General features: G+C 37.0%; 1 protein-coding gene across 6 annotated transcripts in view; it reads left to right on the top strand.

Moving 5' to 3' along the window:
- The window catches only part of BCAS3 (BCAS3 microtubule associated cell migration factor), a 370,477-nt gene that overhangs the window by 11,912 nt on the left and 337,910 nt on the right, over positions 1–20,655 (top strand). For all 6 annotated transcript variants that reach the window (XM_064467926.1, XM_064467925.1, XM_064467929.1 and 3 more), the window contains 2 exons: positions 6,289–6,370; positions 15,617–15,689. In XM_064467926.1, coding sequence (XP_064323996.1) covers positions 6,289–6,370; positions 15,617–15,689 — 155 coding nt within the window. The remainder of the gene's footprint in view (positions 1–6,288; positions 6,371–15,616; positions 15,690–20,655) is intronic.

Raw genomic sequence — 20,655 nt, 5'->3', positions numbered from 1 at the left:
TGGAATTTGTTTTTTTTCCCCCTTGCTCCCAGTTTCATGTTTCAAATACAATTGGAACTGTTTCTGCCTAATGCGGTTTCCAAGTATCTGTTCTAGATGTTCCTGTTCAGGGAAATGCATGTTGGCTGGTTTTGTGGCAGATAATTTTTTTTATATATATATTGTATGCTGGAAGCTTCAGAAGTAGAAAAATCATCTTAATTTAATGGTTCATATTACAACTAAAAAAGGACGATCAAGCTTGAGTTGAATAAAGTAGGAACTACCAAAGGGACCTTTTAATAACACGGGCAGCTGTATATTTAGTGAAAAATATTTAAAGGCTGTGGTATAATGATGCTGCCACAGACTGATGGGATGCGTCAGCCCATATGGTAGGTGACTTCCGTGTGGAGACCTCTGGAATGCAGAGGACTCGTGGGACAAGGATGGCATCATGCACTGCCATTTTTCTACTGCCAGATCTTAAATTTCCTTAAATGCTGCTGTCAATAATACTATGATTTTTAAGTTGTTAAAAATGCAGTTGTACAGCAGATGGTGAGTGTATGTGGATGTATAGATGGATGTATATGGTGAGTCAGACATGCCAGTTCCATTTTGTTTTCTCAACTGTTCATCAAAAGCACTGTCTGCTGCGGTTTCAGTGTGGTCGTCTCAGTAATTCTTCCCCTTTTTGAGCTGGGAAAGGGACTAGTTACTTATCACATAGTAAGCTGCGATCCCTCCTCTGTCTAGACATCCTCCTTGTACAGGGTACCCCTGTTAAGGCTTGTATGTGCCACTTGGAAAAATGTAGTAATGACCTGATCTACTAACCCTGAAAAATGTCTAAGGACTTCACAGAACTTTTATGCACATTATTTTCTGAGGCTTTGGTTTTTTACACTGCAGAAGCTAACAGTATGTAACAAACTTTGGTTTTACGCTCATTAAGTGACTGCAGAACTGTTGGAAGTTGTTTGGGTTTTTTTTAAACGCCTATTATACCCTACATCAGTATGAAAAAAAGCACGTGCAACAACCCTTGAAAAGGATGTGCTGAGGGTACCAGAAGAGTCCTAACAGCGTTCCATGTGGCTTTCCTTGGATGGGGTCAAAGCTAAAATGAAGACTAATGAAGAGTGTTTTTACCCATATTCTGCCTCCTTCCAATATTGTTTGCATCATTCTTGACTTTTTTGTAGAATTTAAGTGGTTAAAAACAATGCAAAATTGTCCCCCAAGTTAGAATTTTATAGGGAGCCTGCAGCCTGATCACACTAAAACTCCTCAAAATCTATGACAAAGTGAGAATGCTGGTTTCCAAATGTTCCAAAACGAACGGTTTGGTACAGTGAAACTGTAACCAAAACCATTTCTAAGCTTTCATTGTTTTTTAAATTCAGTTAGCATTGTCATAACTTCAAATGCTAGGTGCAATTTCATACTTGATTCAGTCACTAGAAGAGACATCTGTAACGTTCTTTGAGCATCTAAATTCTCATAATCTCTAGATAATTAGAGATGTTTCTTTCGAATGAAGAAGCAGGCTGTTTGAATTTCTAAACTAAAATGATAAAAATTGGCCTTTTACTCAGTCGTTCTTTACTCCCTCAGTAGCAAGACAACTCGTAGTAGTCTTTAACCCAACCTGATTATATCAAACAGTGTTTTGTGGTGGTATCTCAGGTGCTTATTGTCATAACGTCATACCATGATAATCTAGATCATATTTAAAACATATATCAGAATATTAAAAAAAACCAACACCCTGATATCTTCCCTGTGCTCTGTGACAGTTTTTTAATATACAAGCGGTTTGCTTTTATATATTGCACAGTAGTTTAAACATTGAGTTTTGAACTTTGTTTCAGCTTGGTGTACATTTGACTTTTTTTTTTTACCATGTGAAAACCATTTTCTATGGTTGGAAACTATTAGTTATCCTCAGTGTGAACAAAGCTTCCTTTGTTCTTTTTTTTTTTCTTTTTTTAATGGGTGCAAACTGGTATGCTCCAAACAATAAAGCTCTGTCATCAAAAATTAACCAGTGCTCCAGATTTCTGGTCTGTCATATTTTAACCAGTAGCTCAAGATGCCTGAGTGGAGGAGAGAGTTCTTCTTCCTCTTTCAATCTGTCACTATTGGAAGAGAGCGATGAAGACTTCATTGGGGCCCAGGCTTTGAATCGGCGCGTTCTTTGCTTGCAGCCTTCCATGTAGGTCTGGGGCTTGTGGTTTGATACCAGGCGCTGGGAAAGCTGAAATGTTCTATCAGACCAGCTTGGAGCCGTCATTTTGGATCCACTCTTCCACAGAACGAGTACCTGAAGCTGCTTTTATAGCTTAATATTCAATTCTTGAAACCTGTTTGGAAATATTCTTGGCTTTTGGAATGGGAAAGAAAAACTTTTAAGAGCTTTGAAAGCTGCCACAGGGACTCGCTACTTAGCTGGATCAAATCCAAAATGGCAGCCACAGCCTAGTTTCTTCACAGGTGCTTTTTGAAGAATTTAAAGCTCTGTTTTCAGTTCATGAAATCTATTTATATTTTGTCTATGCTTATGAGACTATGTAGCTCGAGGGACTGGTAATGGGATGTGGAGCCTTTCACTGATACTTGCCAGCCCGCATCTCACCCAAACTGGCAGTGACAAAGTTGTGAGACATTTAGCGATGGGGATGGGCTTATGTTAAATGTAGTTCCTTGTCCCACGTGAGTTCCTAGTGGAATAAGCGTCCCATTCACAGGAAAGATTGGCTGTCTGTGTTGGCTGTCTCAGGAGTGAGATAAGGCTTGAACTGGCAGGAAGATCAGACTATATAATCTCGCTACTCTGAAGATGGTGCTTTCAGTCAAAATTGATACATGTGGCCTCAGCAATGGTAATAAAGTTTTATGTTTTATATAGATAAATAAAGGGCATTAGCATCAACCACAGTTAATTCAGAATTCTGTAAGACTGCAAATAGCAGAAGCTTCTGCTGGTGGTAGTGTTAATTATAAGTCAAAGAAAATCTTGAACTCTAAAGCCCTACTGATTTATTCAATGCCAAGCAAGCCAGACGAACAACCAAGCTCTCCTAATTCAGGGCATAAAACAAAAAGTCCCATGCCTTCTACGATATCCTGTTTCTATAGAACACTTAAGGACATAAACCTTAAAACATAAAAAATCCCTTAAAACCCCTATTATAGAGCTATGATCAGTGAAGAATTGGTGTTTTAATCTGATCCATGTTGTAGTGTAGTGTCCAGATTTTTTTGTAAACTTTTTGGTGTTTTTTACTGCATTTGACCTTTTCTTTACAAAAGAGATGCCAGTGGTTGGGTGGGATCTTGTATTTTCATTACAAAATCTGCAGTGGAGGTGTATCTTAAAATTTGGTCCTTTTTGGCTCCCAAGAGTCAGCAACATATAACCTGCTAAGTATAGGAGGCAGATGGCTGAAGTTATCTGAACATTTACTTGCCTTTTTTCCCACCTTGGTTCTAGGCAGTTTATGCTTTCCTGGGGTGTAGGGGAATAGACAGGGATCGGCGACCGGAAGATTACGGGATGTGACGGAAAGATAGACTCCTCCCCATAGGAGTGGCAGGAACAGGAAGCGCAAGAGCTATATAAGCGTGTGACGCAGCTAAATAGACGGACATTTTGTATCCGTCATATTGGTATCTGTGCATCACTGTCCCCAGGGTGGGTAGAGCCCTGTGTCCCGGAGGTATGCGGCCCAAGATAAGTTCTCCCGTAGAAGCGTACAGCTACACTGGGGAAAAAATAATCCTGCACAAACTGAGAGGAAAGGACGTGTTACACTACAGTATTAAACATTACAGTGGTCTCAGAACAGTTAGGAGCTAACTACCTATAATCTGGTCTTTGTCACTGTGGCTTCGGTTAGTCCATTTAACCTTTCTCTCTGTAATTCCTGCCCAGTATAAAATGATAAAAGAGTTATCTTTCAAAAAATGAATATTAATTATTAAAAAGTAAAAAGCATTATATACATGAAAAGAGCTGGGCTGGGATTTTCATGTTAGGTGCTGAAGTACAAATAAACTTCATTTGTATTCATACGTTTTAGGCTTTTCTTTGAAAATCTCAACGTTAAGCTCTACCAGGTCTTGGCACCACAGGCTAAATAAACACGCTCTCTGAAGTTCAGTGTATTTAAGAGCAGAAACTGAGTTAAGGTTTGGCCTTCTTAGTGTATCTTACTTTTGGGACTATAACTTTATTTGAAGTAGGTTGGAGTTAGAGCTGATGTGCTGGCATAGTTAAAAAGTAGGAGGAGGTGACTGAATTGGGTTGGATTATTTTATGTGAATCACTTCTTCCATACTTTTGTTATGCTAGTTCTTTTCCCTCTTGTTTTCATTCATAGCCATTGATGTGCATACACATGTGAAACAGCATTTCATGATTTGGGGGAAAAAATCTTTAATTGCCAATAATAATAGTTCCACAGCCTTATATTTTTCTTCTTCTCCATTTCCTCCTTTCCCTTTTCATAGAGCTGGTATGTTCTGATGGATAGGAAACATGCTGCTGTCTTCATCTCTTTTCATCTCTTTATTGCTCTGTCTCTTTATTTTTTCTCATTTTCTGTTTAGCTGCGCTCTACTCTTTTCTGAGCTGTCTTTTCTGGATGCAGATGTTATCTATGTGCTGCTCCCCCCACACCCCATCTTCCAAACTCATGATCTGTTAAAACCAATCAGCAAACCTTTACTGAGGTGATTTGTGATCATCATTCTTTTGTCTTGTATAGAATCTGGTCCGCAGGCTCTTCAGAGCAGAGGCTCCCAGCTGTCCCAGAGGGAGAATGAAACTTGTTTTGCAAAAGCTGGACTACTACAATGTTGTATGTTGTTCAGATGATGCTGCTAGTTGGAAGAGGAGAATCTGCTACAATTGGAACATGTGCCTAATAAAATAAGAGCAGGGTAGACTAAGGGATTAATTCTCATATTGATTACATATTTTTAAACTGTTGTGTCCATCAGGAGTAATTCTGATCACGTCGTTGACAGTAATGTTGATTCATACCGATGTGAAACTGCTAGCTGACCGCAAATCTAAAATGGCTAAGAATATTACTTCCCCAAATTTGTGTAGCTTGAATGTTATCCCAGGCATGATATGGAAAAGCAGTAGTTCACTACATTCTGTGTTTGCTTACTGGTAACAGAACGCTGGGCTACCTCTGTAGGAAATCATGTTTTCAAAGTAATATTAGGAGAGACTTGTGCTTCAGTGGGGTACGTTTAATTCTTCCCACATTATCTAAAGCAGTGATAATAAATAATGAGGCTCAGGGTTAAGTTTGGAAGTAAACTAAGAGTCTGACGTACAATACTTAGGGTTTGTTGGTCAAACAGTAGTAGTATTTTAACTTCTTGAACATGTGATCTGAAGTGCAGAAAGAAATGGGAACAACTATAAAATGACATTTCAAAAAGCGAACTTGGATTTATAGTTTATTGATTCATAAGAACCTTGTTCCAAATCTTATTCGCTTCTGATATTGTAAACTGCTTGTTTGGCAAAACTTTATGCCAACATGTTGGCTCTGTTCATAGTCTCATTACATCTGTTTTAAGTTGTTGGTTATTTGGAAATGAGCTTCATAATGTTTGCCATTTTCCTGAAGTTTGACGTTCCATATCGGATCCATTATCAGGCAGTTATGAAAATGCATTCTGACTGACCATTTACAGGAAGCCTGGAAATTCTTCTTAACTGCTTCTGCTTTAATCTCTTCAAGATTGCCATTAGTGACAAACTTACTTAGTTTGACCCCGTATTTTTAATCATAATTTTCACACCTGGAGAACGTGGAATGTGCCAATATATAAAATTCTCTGATCTTTCAGCACTGATGTTTGCCACTCTTGATCATTGGTTAGTTAGCATTTCTCTGAAACATGCTCTGTGTAGAATCAATGCTTGGGTTTCAGATTCTTAATGGCTATAGATGTTTTAAAAGAAACAAGTCTTGAAAGTTGACTGCTGACTAAAATTAACAGCATTTCAAGATAGTGCCGGAATCTGAATCACACAGCGTAAGGCATGCATTTCTAGAGCTAGCCATCTTTGTTGCTACAACTTGTGTTATTCAAGACTTCTAAGGTATTCTCATTTAGAGAAATTGTGTTGGTTAGAAAGGCAATGTCTTTCCAACCTACTTCCTTACCTACCTTTCATACAAAGTCTTTCTACCTATTTTCTTACCTATTAAATATATATATATAAAAGTATATCTATTATTTACACTGTATGTTCATAATCCATATGTTTTGCAGATCAGTGGTGAAGCTCAGGAACTCTTTTCTGTCCGCCATGGTCCAGTTCGAGCTGCACGGATTTTACCAGCTCCGCAAATCAGTAAGTATATATTTATGTAGTTCATAATTAAGCATAACTTCTTTTACAGACCTTTGTCCAAATCCTTGCTGTAACATGATGTGCAGATTTTTTCATTAAACTGTCACCTTCATAATAGCTTTCTACAAGTATGACTTCTTTTTTCTTCCTACTCTGTAATCTAGTGCTTTTTCCAGTTTCATCTTCAAATTTTAGCTTTGCTGCTTCCTTTGTAGTTCAGTGGATATGTGGGTCTATCTGTGCTCAGAGGTCAGTCCAGAGATGTTAGTGTTTCTGTTTGGAAATATTTATTATCAATATTTTATTGCTATAAAAAAATATAGAAATTACTTTTTTTTATAGCAGGGCAGTGGCTGATAGCAGTAGATCTAGAAATTCTTAATGTTTATTTAAAAGTCCTGTTATAGTGCATTGTAAAGTCTATTCATAATGTGATACCTTTCTAAACTCTTAAACCCTTTAGAAGGATAGGGTTTGTTTTGGGTTTTTTTGTTACCTATTCAGGAGCTGAAACTAGAACAATATAGAGTAAGATAATGCAAGAAGTAGTGGGTTTAAGTAATATAGTTCGTACAAAGGCAAAATATCATTTTCTGATTACTTATTTTATTTATGAATAAAATATCAAGTATTTTCTAAGCTGTCAAGTGATCTAAATAGTCTAGTAGTGCATGCATTAAGTTTAGCAATTGCAGCTTTTAATGATGTTTTTAAAATAGGCTGCTTTTCCATTCCAATAAAAGTACCAGGAAAATAAAATTTGTTTCTTGGGGTTGTACTAGCTTCTGATCTGTTCCCCTTGTGCTTGATGTAAACTTTGAATAAAGAGTTTGACCTTTTTAGTGGTCGAACTTTTATCATGATTCTTGCATATTTATAGGCACCTCCTCTCTTTTACTGCTTAAATACTTTTTTACCGAGTTCTAAGACAGGCTGCTTAGTTTGTTAAACAGGATTGTTTTGGAAATTCCGAGTTAACCCCTGGAAGAGCTTGCTGCAAAATTTAAGCAACTATGCATAAACAAGCAAATCCCTTTTTTTTAAAAAAAGACGCTGTTCAATGTAAACACAAAATCTGATTGTAGACTTCTGAAAGGCCTCAGATGTGTTGGAGTCCTGGCTCATTTTTGGTTTTGGCAAGCTTTTGCTTATCTACTCCCCCTGTAACTTCAGCTGGGCAAGGTATTCTGTACAGCTGCTGAGTAGGATTTCTAGTTTAAATTGGGCACCATGTTTTTAGTGTGGGGATGAAAAGAATGCACTTCTAGTATGACCAAGGTTTTTTGGGATTCTGCGGGATTACAGATTTTACTAGTATGTTATGAATTAATTAGTGAGCTTAAAAATATAGCCTAAAATATATTTTTAATTTTAATTACAAAAATAGTAAATTATAATAATTTTGAGTATTTCAAGAAAGTAAATGAAAGAAGTTAAAGGTTTAATGGACACATTTTATGTTGTCTCAGTGAATTCCTGAGCAAAGGAATATACAGAGTATGAGTATATGTGGTTCTGTAACTCTGTTACAGGTTAAAGTAATTTAAAGCAAAGTACTTCACAAGGATTTTATGCCTTTTATTCTGCTTATGGGAACGCTGCGTAATTCCTGATGAGCTGTGGGTTTTTTGCTGTTATATGTGCCGTTAGGTAATGGATATCTATGCCCCTTCCTCTCTCGAAGGAAGAAAAGAGGAGAAAGAGAAGTGTAAATGGAAATGAAGTAAATTAATTGAAGGACCTATACGTTTGTTTTTCCTGATAGCAAATTAGTCCTTTTTGATTTTTCAATCTAGTAAGTTACACTGCTTATGAACTCCTTCGAGCACTTACTCTCTTTCTGTCTCCAAATTGCATATATTGAGTATCTGACAATGATAGTTGTTGCATTAGAAAACTATTCAAATTAGCTCATATTAAATTAAGCCAAACCTTTTAAAAACATGTTTTTGTCTCTTTTTACATGGCAGGGTTTAAATAAATCTTTGATAAAAAGTACATGAATGTATCATTGACCAGTATCTGGAATCAGATAAAAGTAAAGCTGTAATAAGAGGCCTCAGATAACTAACACATGAGCTTTAATGATTCTGGACAAAATAAAAGGAATTTGTAAAGGAGAAGCTGATTACCATCAGTAGGCTCAAACACTATTTTACTGTAAAGCTGTAAAAAGGGAATTATTGAAAATAGGACTCTCTTGGTGGATGGATTTGGCATGTTCCTAGAAACAGATCTTAGTTTGTGATAAGAAGCTCATTCCCAGGTGTGAAAGGAAAGCTCACGGTTTTAACTTGGTGACTTTACAGTAGCAGAACTTAATAGTTTGACAACTATTTTGTTAAAATACTATACTCCTTTGATGTTAGATCTTCTGCTGCATCATGTGTTTCATAGAATAATAAAGCATTGTTTCAAAAGAGTTATTTCATACAGGCTTATTTCATGCAGGCTTATTGCAAAGGAGACCTCCTCAAATCTGATTTAGCAGGTTATAAGTGATCCTAAGTAGCAGGAACGTGGTACAGTATCTGGAGCTGGCCTTGCGTGCTGCCAACTCAGATCCGGTGAGGTTTATTAGTTCAGGCTCTGTGCCATGCTAGAGCAGTTAAATGGCTCCTGGAACTGTTCTGACCTGGCAGCTATACTGCAGTGTTCGTGCGGGGTTTTGTCCGAGCTAACAAACCAGGCAATACCTGACCTGGCCCAGCACTGCAGCACTTTGATGTCTCTGTGCCCATGGCATGGCTGGTCTGCAGCCTGGATAAGATGTCTGTAAAGAATTGAGTGATTTCTGTAAATAACACTGAAAAATGTAGATACTAACTCTTCTCTGTGGACAGAGAATATCTACTGTTGCCTTCAACAGTAGATATGGCTGTGATTATTTTCTACAGCTTGCAATATAAATGGCCTTTTTGGAGACTGAAGTTTTACACTGTGACCAAATTTTGGGCTTAAGAGAAGAGATAAAGTTGCACAGCTAATATTTGGAATATGAGAACATCTCTGACTGGACACTGTCAGTCTTGGCAATAAGAATACTAAGTCCTGGCACTTTGCGTGCCACATGCTGCATTACCTGCTGAGTCGACTGGTTGGCACAGATTTTAAACCCACCTAGCTCTTCTTCACTTTCAAATTTGCATGCTGCGATTGAGTTGAGTACTTATTTAAATGTATTCAGGTGCCTGGTTTGCTGGGCTCTGGATTCCTCTGTCTCTTTGCATAAAACAAGTGTGTGAAGATGCGTTTGAAGACAAATTGATGCGACTTTGTGATTATTAGAAGGGAGAAAGTATTAACTGGTAAATGCAAAACAAAGCTGGAACTCTGCCAGTTAAATTTATCTACTGCTCTCTGTGAAGAGGAAACTGTGGTTGATAACAGGATTGTAGTTAATGATAGTGAGAGAACCAAGCAAAAATCAGAGTGTATTAACTCCATCCTCCTCCATTTTATATGCTTCAAATTTGTGATGTCCTCACTACTCTCAAGTTACTGTGTATTGGGCTTCCTCTCACACAATACCTAATGGCTCTCTTTAGCCACACTAACCTAATTATTCATATTCTTTGTTCAACGTGTTTTCTAATTTTTCACCACTTCCTCTAGATGATGCCTTTCTCATTTTTCTGAGGTAACCGACTGAATGAATACATACTTGTAGAACTGAAATTATACTGAGTTTGAGTTCTGTATATTGAATATTCTGTCTTAGATATTCCTACATTTGTCTTGTGCTTTTTCTCTTTTGATTAACATTTCCATGATATTTATAGAAACATTAAAAACATTACTTATGTAGGTTTTCTGTAGTAGTTGTATCTTCTTTGACCTGTGAACTCACTAATAAAGCAGATTCAGAACTCTCACGGTATTTTAAATTTGTTGTTTTTTCACTTCATTTTGAGGTCTATTGCATATATACTTCTGAATCAGTGCTAAGGAAATAACGCATTTACTTCAGACAGCTTTGCTATTCTTTTTCCTACAAAATCAGAATATTGCTGCATTCTGAAGTGAGTTAGTGCTACAGTCTTCCATTTTTCATGACTTATCCCAGGTCGTTTTACAAAACCCTGGCCAAATACCTGCTTTCTTGCCTTGTGCTGTCCCATTTATTAAGGTAGGCTCGCAAGTTTAAAAGTTGATCAAGAAACTAGGAAAAGCTGCAGGAATAGCATTGTGTGTGGTAATTCAGGCCTAAAGGGTACATGATGACAGGCTTGTGTGTTGAAGTTTAGATCAGTCGTTGTCTGCAAAACCTATTTCCATGTCTTAGGAAAATAAATTCCTCTGGTGAACTCAAATTAATTTATTGCCTTTTTCTAGATTATGCTGCTTGCAGAAAAGATGATCTAATAGTCTTATGTATCTCAATGAATTTGACTGCTTAGCCAAATTGATAAGGGAAAAAGAGCAAATAAGAAAGGAAATAATGAAATCAGAGGTACTATGTTTAAAACAACTATGAACCAAGGGAGCCTTATGGATGAAGGGTTGAAAACTAGAATTAACATGAAAAGCTAAAATTAATTGGGACACTGAGTAGTTTTGCATTTGAAAATCTAAAACTGTTAAAAGTTTAAATTTTGCAGCAGATTTATCTCTGTCCTCTTGTGCTTACGTCTTTGATTTTGGTAAAATAAAATTTGAACCTCAAAAGCTAACTCAGCTTTATGTGCAGGTGTACTTAAAAGAGTTATAATATTTAGGTTGCTTTCTAAAGGAAGGCAGATGTGAGTTTTGTATATATTCAACCACTTGGGTGGCTTAGTGGTTTTAAGTCCCCGAAGGCCAGAATAATTGCACAGTACGTATAGCAGAGGAACTAGCCCTGCAAGCTGAGCAAGCAGTAGCAGTCGGTAGCTAGATTTGGATTGGTGTAAGTGGGTCACGCAGGTGTGCATTTAAGTTTTTTCGTGTTTTCTAACTGTTGTGTGGGTTGCTACAGTATAATGGATGTTAATGTGCGGGGATTATAGAAATTACAGACAGAATTCTCAAGCATCGTAAGTAAGCCTTTTAGAGATATTATAGGGAAGAATTTTGGAGCACGATATTTTAAAATACTAGTTACTTTGAAGCTGTGTGGACTGATCTGCATGCTGCCATTTCAGTTCTGGCCACGTTAAGTCAATGTTTTAGACTATTAGACTTTAAACTTTCACCGTATTAGACTGGTATGTCGTAAGTTTTTCAAATAAGATTCAATCAAAATAAAATACTTCTAGCTGTCTCTAATGAATGTGTGACTCTAGAAACATTGATCTCTAGCAAATGTTTCACAGTCATATTTTTGGTTTTTGTCATATAGAAGCTACGCAGTTATCAGGGAATAAAACTGGTGCTGTGCAGAAGAAAAAAGAACTTTCTGTAAACACGTATAGCTCTGTCTCTTTGACAGAACTGCCAAGATAATGTTGTCCAGCCAGCATTGCTTCTTGCAACGTTGCTGTCTTATCATTGCAGGAATGGGAGGGTGGAATGGGCTTAGGAGGCAATAGATATGGAAATCGGCTGGGGTTGAAGGGGTTCTAGGGTGATAACTTTTGGGGGATGTTAAGAAACAGGTATCCATGAGGCAGATATTGGAGAGGGACTTAGATACTGGAAATCTGGGTGATGCTGGGAGTTATGGGAGATAGAATAATATGATGCTTATGGTCTAGGACTCACTCTAAAGAGCACTTGAAGGTCTGGGATGAGGATAGCAGTCACAGCGCCATTGATCAGGCATGATACTGAGTAATGCAGTGAGGGCTTATCTGTGCAGGAAATGGAGCGTTTATAGATGCTACCCTGAAGCTGAGGAAAGAATTCACACACTATTTTTAGGGCTGACTCGAGCCTCTTTGCTTCTGTTTCAAGTAGCACATATGCTGTTTAGCATTTGTGTTCAGTAAGAAAGCAGGCAAAAAATGGTAGTGATTAAGAAATGTTAAGAAAGATTCCTACCCACCCCCCAGACGGAAGCAGCAAAATAGGGAGTGAAAGCCATACGTGGTGAATGTCAGCCATGTGCTCTAATGCATTTCCAGATACCGGTGGGCTTCGACACTGATGTGGGGCAGGACCACGAATACAACACAATTTTCAAGTAACAGATAGACGTAAGAGGGGTTTAGTTGAAAAGGAGATACACTGCATTAGTAAATGGCTGTGATGGAACTTGATCAGTGGAATTGCATACCAGAAAAATATGCTCCGTCGTGCTTATAGGCTATTGCTGAATAGGTCAGAATTTGACATTTATACAGTGTATTTCTTATGCAAGGGAAACGAGGGTGCTTTTTAATTGTTTTCAGTAGCTTTTGAGTTTCTGTGAAAATCACTGGGTTTCACTTTTATTCTTCAAAAAGGTGTGCTGCTGCTGTTGTAACTTTTGTTATTGGCATTATCGAGAGGCCCTGGTAGGCCCAGGAGACGCCTGTTCGCAGTTTCATCAGAAGTACAGTACATAAGCTGCTTTGAGCTTACGTGTGGATAACCTTTTGACTTCAAAAGTTCTAAATTTGTATGAAATTGTATTTAGCCACAGATACATTTTTTTTTCCAGTTTTAAGTATACTAACTGAAGTTAGATTAAAAAAAAAAAAAAAAAAAAAACAAACAAAAAAACAAAACCCCCCAAACCCCAACATATATCACTTAGCTAAATGGAGCTGTAGATAAGGTGGTACCTTGTTGGCAGGAAGGACGGTTTTCATTACTTTAATTGTGTGATTTGTCAGGATTTTCAGCTTTTTATAAATGCTGTAGCGTTATATGACAGAATTAAAAGGATTTAGAATAAAAGGAGTTTAAGAAAAAGACTTTGCAACAGGATTTCAATACTTTTTGTATTTGAGGGATTAAGCTAGCTGTGTTTCATTTCAATCATCCTGCTGCATTTTGTTAAACACTGTGTGCGGAGCAGGTGTGTACAACGTCACTGTATCGCACATGCAAATAAACACAATTTTACAAATAAAAATTAATCCACCATAACTTGGAAGATTAAATCCCACCGTGGAACTGGAAAGGGTTGCTGACTCCATTAGGCATTGCAGAGAACAACACATGTCGCTTTTTGCAATCTCATGAATGGGACCGCTATTAACCTGATTTAATACCCTGCAGAGTCCTCAAAATAATGATCCTTTTCTACAGTATTAATATTTACATTCTGGAAGTATATATTTGAAGTAGAAAATTGATTTTTTTTTTTTTTAAAATGAGGGCCTCAGTCATTCCAGACTGAAATCAGAAGTTTAAGCACCTAGTGTACAAATTTTGCAAATCTGTGTTGTGAGTATTAAAAACTGGTACTCCTTTTGATTTTGTGCAGTTGTTTCCCTGTACTCCCCACCACCTTTCTTCCCCACTTGTCGTTAAACTTCAAACTAGCCATAAAGCAGCATATGAATTCATATCGGTAATATATCCTAATTTATTTTTTTTTAAAAGTATACTTAAATACTGAAGGTAAAATCCTGGCTCCACTTAAATCAATGTCAGAACTCCTAGTAGTCAGCATCTCGCCCTTAATGCGGAGGGACTGGCTAAGTGAACAGAAACAAATGGATTTCATCTGTTACTTGTATTGAAGAAAACAAATTGGTTGCCAGATTGTTAAGAAGATTATACGTTTCATTTATCAATTTACAGGTCAGTACATACAGTACAGGTATGACTCATAAAAGACCTTGAAATAATAGGAATAGAAGGAAAATACATTTGGCTGGTTTAGGTTACTTGTAAAGCTATTGTTGATGGTGAAATTATTGATGTGACCCATTTGACTTTATAAATACCCAAATGTGAGGGAGGAAAGACTTATCCTAGTACAGATGAGAGTGCTGAACAGTTTTTGTTACAAATTAATTGCATGTACCTGAGTTATTAATAATTAACAGAGACTGTTATGTGAAAATGTATATTGTTAATTGTTGTGCCTTTCTGAATAATTGATTTAGTGCAGCTACACCAGTATTTGTGAATTAAATTTTGAACAGACTGTATCACTAATATTCTTTATAGATCAAAGGGTTTGGTATATAATGGAGGGGAAAAAAAATAATTCCATTACTCACTACACACATATATACCTACAGAGAGATAATTAAAAAGGCAAAGGTTGAAAGAAAACGGAGGAAGGTTAGTAGTGTTGTTGTTGGTTGTTCTTCAGTTCTTTAAGTCGGGTAGAAATATACCCTGGAATTCAGTAAAACATTGTTCACAAGTAGAAGAGAGATTTTTTGCCTCAACTTTAGTTTCATTTCTGTTTACGTAGCAATAAGGCAAAGTTTTCAAAAGTTTAAAAATCCCATTTTAAGAAGTGTGGCGTGTTTAACAATTTGATGATTCTGGAGTCAAGGTGTGACTGCAGTTTGGAAAGACGGATGGCTGGTTTTAATTGCCTGGCTCTGGTGCCAGCAGTGGTGGTGTGCGTGGATCCCAGGGCAGGCGGGACTGTCTCAGCAGCTGAATTACAGCAGAGGATGAGCCCATGCCAAACTGCTGCTGGGGCTATGCTGGTGTTACCTGGTGAAGCTAATGCTAAAAGTGGATTGGATATGTTGTTAGAGTCGCGTTTTCAGTTTGAGTGAACAACGGGCACAGCCTGAGTCTTACTGGAAGTTGTTGGAGGTTGCTTTCCTAAAGGCTTAAATCGCTTGGTGGCAGACGTTATTGAAGACTGTTTTGAATTTAATCTCGTATTTTCTTAGGCACAGAGCACGGGCTGTAAGCATGGCTCTGCTTTGGGCGAGCGCTGGCAGCCCAGCTTGTCATGTGCTGAAGAGAGCGGCTGCTCGTACGCCGCGCTCTTACACTCCGCTTATACCTCAGTAGAATAAATTGGAAACCAATGTGTGAAACCCACGCAGAGTTGGTGACAGCCTTATTACAGACAGCTTTTATAAAACAATGAAAAGTGCGCAAGTGTTACTTGTTACAGTTACAGAATCCTTAACCCCAACTGAAATGAAGAGAAAATAACTCCAAAATCCTAGCCAGGTTTTGCTGCTTGTTTTGTTACTCATGCCCGTCTCTTTCAAGAGCAGTTCTTCCAGTGTTAATGGCTCTGCCTGTTATTTGTATTTCTACCGCTAATCTTGTACAGGCTGTGAGTTTTGTATTATATATTCAATATCCTTTTCATATATCGTGCCCCCTCGACACGCACACCTGTACTTTGAAAGGTAACACAAACAGTACATAGTGATTTGCTTTTTCTTTCCTTGTTTTCCCTCTTATTAGGTGCTCAGAAATGTGATAGTTTTTCTGAGAAGCGGCCTCTTCTTGGTGTGTGCAAAAGCATTGGATCTTCTGGGTAAGAATATTTTTCATGAATAAAGTTTTATATGTGAATTATAATATCATTAAAAAACCCGGAGCACTAGATTACATCTTTAAAGCTGTATTCCCTCTTTGCTCATGGGGTAACACTGTGAAGTGCTTTTAAAGTTGGGTTTTTTTTTCAGTGTGTCAGCGCACATTTGCCTATGACTTAAGCTTTTAAAAGGAATAAAAAATAGAGACTCAATATAAAAGAGATGGGGAGGTATTTTATGTTTATTTTCTTCTCAGTGTAATTGCAGTTTTATAGTTAGCCTTTTCTGATATTAATCCTGGTCAGAATTATTACTGAGAAGTGTCTAAAGCAATCTCTGTGTCTTAAAGTAATTAAAAGATTCTTTCAGGCAGCAGTCATATACCAAGTGAACTACAGGCACCAAGCAATTTCACTGTTACAGCCACTCTTTATTAGCAAAATACATGTTAAATCTACTTCTTTGAGTTAGAAAAATAAGTTAGCAGTCTTGTCTTGTGCTCTCTGGACAGTATTGTATCACCCCTCTTAAAAAAGAGGACCTTAAGGTATTTTATGTCTCTCTGATATGTTGATTCAGTCGATGCAAAGGATTTATATGTATACCTATAGGAAAATATTTGCTTTTCAAGGGTAATGCTCTACACAGCGATTCAAAGGCTGAACAGTTGAATTAAATCTTACAGTAGTAAGACTAATTCTGTGCCACACGTTTTTTAATTAAGAACTAAATCACTGTGGGTGTGGAGGAAGACTATCAAGTCTCTGTAAATTTCTTGGTATGTATTACTGCTGTGTTAAACTAGAATATCCATGTTACCTGTCTTAAATGTTTTAAACCAAAACTATGTAGGGTAGAGAAGTGAAATGTCTTTCTGTTGATGTGCTTACAAGTTGCAAAACTGTTTATAGTGCCTCCTTCTTCTTCCCCCTCCTGGAAGTGTATGTAATCTTGTCAATAACTTTTTCTAAATAAGAGTGAATGTAACTGGTGAGGCAAATACTGCTCTTGTAGGACTTTCTGTCTTAATCCAAACTGTCTATTTATAGAAATAAAGGATATGTTGGAGAGAAAAAACTTTCCTTCATACCTTTGCTTCAGAAGCTGAGATATCTGAGAAATGCACAAACTGTAGGGATCGTTATTTTCACTGTGTTATTGTATTCCTCAGTTAATGGGAAATGCTTCAAAGATTATTGGTACTTTCTGCTTTTCTACAAAAAAATAAAAAGCTTGTTTGCTTTCAAAAAGAATGGATAGGTTTGTGTTGCTGCTTATCAGTGGTTAAATATCTGCAAATAGAAGTTTTTCAGTCAGGCTTTCTGTTGTGACCAGAAGACTAGCACATCATTGAAAAAGAGACACTGCTACAGGCTCTGTTTACCCATTTAATAAAGACCCAGTTTGCTCATGGTGGTAAACCTTCAACTGAGGATTCCAAAACGCTTTTCTACATTTACTGTTCATTGCAAGTTATTTTTGAAAGAGTCCTTGCAAATTACCTATTTTGTCAATAGCTTTCAGATTAAGAGTTCTTTGATAGCTTCCCCTCAGCTGGAGTCACCCTCCTTTTAAATTGGCTCAAGCTTCGCACTTGGTTTTTCTTCCGTTACATTTGTAAACCATTTGATTACATTTCTGTAATGATTGTTACGCATAAAGAAGAATTTGTGTAGAGCACTGAAATAGCTGTCATGAATGGCCTCTGAACCTGAATCACAATTCTAGTTCTGCTCTTAACTTGGGGTTTTGTGCTTAACATTGTTTCCTCTATATCTTAATGCTTGTGGACAGATAAAACACCTTGTTTAATCATATATCTGAAGAAAATACTACACTTATTCTAGAGGATTTATTCCGAAGCACTTGATATTTTCACTACAGTCATCTCCTCACCTACTTTGGAGATTATGCTGGCTTATGGCATGAAATACTGCAGCTGTCAGCACACTAGTGAAACTGTGCAGGGAATAGGAGGCCTATTCTGTCTACTGCAATGGCAGGTAAAATAATCAGTGAAATGATGTAGCACTGACACTAAAATATTTCCCACTTAACAGGAAGGTAAACAGAGTGTCTAAAAGACGGAATGATTTTCTCAAAGGCAACAAGTCCGAAGCAGATCCAGAACTGAAATCCAAGTCTTCTAGCACATGATCTGTGATGCTGTTACATTCAATGACTCTGTCTTCCTGTGATATGAACAGAATGAGATTGGGCACGGTTATGAATATGGGGCCAATGTCCAAAACAGTTCTGCCAGCACAAGCCCCCTGCCCTCATCCTCCTCTTCACTAGGACACCAGGTTGTCACTTTTTTAAAGGAGAAATGTGTGACCTCCTGACGTGATTCTGCTACTTCCAACAGTCCTCTGGCTTGCTCCCATTCAAATTTCACTGAATCATTTACCAAGGAGGGTGATTCTGGGGAACAAAAAAAAGTTTGACCTGTTCAGCCTTGATCAGCATTCGTGTTTTCCCTTGCTGTTTTTCAGGATTTCTGGTTGTTCTGCTCAAATGTGCAGCTATTGTTACTCTTTTCCTGGAACATCCCACGTAATTTTGACATTTCCAAATGTGTTTTTTTCTTATCTGTTATTAATAAATAAGGGACATGGTTAACATTTTGGAAGAGTTGATGGCTGGCACCATGACTTATTTTTGAAGAATATTTTTAGAGCCTGCTGTATCTGGAGGCATTTTTCCATGGCAATCCTTGGTATAGAATCCATTTTCAGTAGCTCTTCCAGAAAGCACTTTGAAGTTGTTAATTTTTTTGGGTGGAAGGTGAAGAATAAATGCGTTTTACACCTGACTTATGATAAAACCTCAGTAGATTATTAACTCTTCATTACAGTTTAGGAGTTGCTGTAAATTATCACATGTGATTCTTGACCTTAAGAGAACATATGTGTTACAGAGCTATTCATACCGTGTGTAAACAGTTCTGCATGATAGGTGAGTGATCATACTTACAACTTGTGTTGATACGTTTTGTGATTTTTATGGACTAGTACATATATTCAAATGCATAAAAATGAGAGATTTGAATTCAGCGTCTATGCAGATTACGTGAGGAAGTTTCAGGTGTTAAAGATGCTAAACCGTTCAAGTAATACAAATCTGATAGAATGCAGACTATCTAGGTCCACTGCTCTGTCATTTAACAATATTTTATCTTTTAGGACTATATCAGTGAGATATTGACAGGTTCAAGTTAGGAGCTAGGATTTTCTGGTTCTGACCACGAGTTCGCGTTAGCGGTTACTGTCAGGAAATTCTTCTCTTTTCCTTTAGCTGTAAAGTAAATACACTATAATGAGGGAAACATGATAAAAATGTATTCTTTTTAATGTAGAGCACTTGTGAATCTGGAATCCAAAGAAGTTTAAAGTAGTGGTGAATTAATAACTTCAAAAATATCACTTATATTAAGTAACTTAAGTACTTTTCACATTCCCTCTAATGTGCCATGTACTTTAATGGAAAGAAATTAATGAATAATTTTGTCTGTGATAATATGCTAGGACTTCTTTCCTTTATTTTGAAACAAAGGTGGGTATAAAAGTGCTTTATGCAAAATAATGTCTGCCTGAAATCAATGTTTAGATTTATGTTTCACTCCTGAAATTTTTTTCATTGTCACTTATACAGTGAAAGATTTTACTGGTAACTTGGAAATACAATAGGTTACCCTGGAGATTCCCTACTGTTTTACTGAATTACAGATTTTTGAAAGGTCTAAAAATACCTTGTTAATTTTTATTATGTCTCCCATAGATATGACAATGTTTTAACTCAGAAATCAGCTTCTGGGTAACTTGGTATGTGGGTTGTGTCTCTTTTGTAATGTAACCTAATAAAGTAGTCACTGATATAATGTATGCTGATAAAACTTACATTCCTTTGAATATCAATATTAAGGCCTTAACATTCAGTTCAATCCTTATTAATTTTAACTCTTCAATTCTTTGTGACAGTCATGGTTGAGAACCTGCTTTAAAAAATGTAGTGTGTCTAAAATTTTAAACTTTGCCCTTTGCAATTAATTTCTGGCACCTGCTTTATGTAAAAGTTCTGTAGAGAAAGATTTGCAGCTAATCTCAATCCTTGTATTCCCCACAAAGAGTATTTTACCAGGGAAGATGAAATTTGTCTTTTCTAAACTTTTGCCTTGTATCTGAGTTTCTGACTAGCTTTTGGTATGCCCGTTTTTGTATTTTAAATGTCAAAGTTTCCATCTAGTAAAATGAAATGTCTAGCACAGTTTCACTATATAATCTTTTCAAAACAATAGTTTTTGCAGCCCCCAAAAAGGATGCAGTCTTGACACATAAATGGGAAACAGATTGTGTTTTTTGGCCGAAACTACTATGCTGGTTTAGATGTTGGTTCAGTCAACTTCAGTCTTAGATTACAAGATCTGCAAATTAAAGGAAAACCAATAAGGAAAGAACATCTGCATAAATTTTGTTTTTTTGTGGAGTTTCGTAGAGGCGTGCTTACTTTGTTCTTGGTGATAAGATAAACAAATCTTTATACACACGCAAAACGAATTGATGGGTTTTAATACATATTAATGAATTTTCTAGGTGGTGAAACATCAAGATTAGTAATCTGTAAAGTGAACAGGGAATTTCCCCCCCTCACCCCCCCTCAAAAAAAAGTAGTAGCGGTGGCTGCAAAACTGCATGGCAGAACTAGTTAATGCATGCTGTTTGGAGCTACTCAGTTTAAAATTAGCTAGATAAGACCAATTATGTTAAAAAGCTTCTTTTTAGCTAATGGAGATGTTTAAAGGGAAATTCACCAGTATAATTTTGTTCTATTTTGATTAAGAAAGAAATCATGGTTTTGAGAGAGATTGCAAATCTGCCCTTCAGCAGATGATATAAGTAACAAGACAGGAGTGACCATGCCGGGGGAGGAAGTATGTGTAGGCGCAGAGACAGGGAGAAGGGGTCA

The sequence above is a fragment of the Phalacrocorax carbo genome, chromosome 17 (genome assembly GCF_963921805.1).
Source record: "Phalacrocorax carbo chromosome 17, bPhaCar2.1, whole genome shotgun sequence".
Taxonomy (NCBI): Eukaryota; Metazoa; Chordata; class Aves; order Suliformes; family Phalacrocoracidae; genus Phalacrocorax; species Phalacrocorax carbo.
The sequence above is the reverse complement of the archived record's forward strand: the minus strand, read 5'-3'. Positions and strand labels throughout refer to the sequence as shown.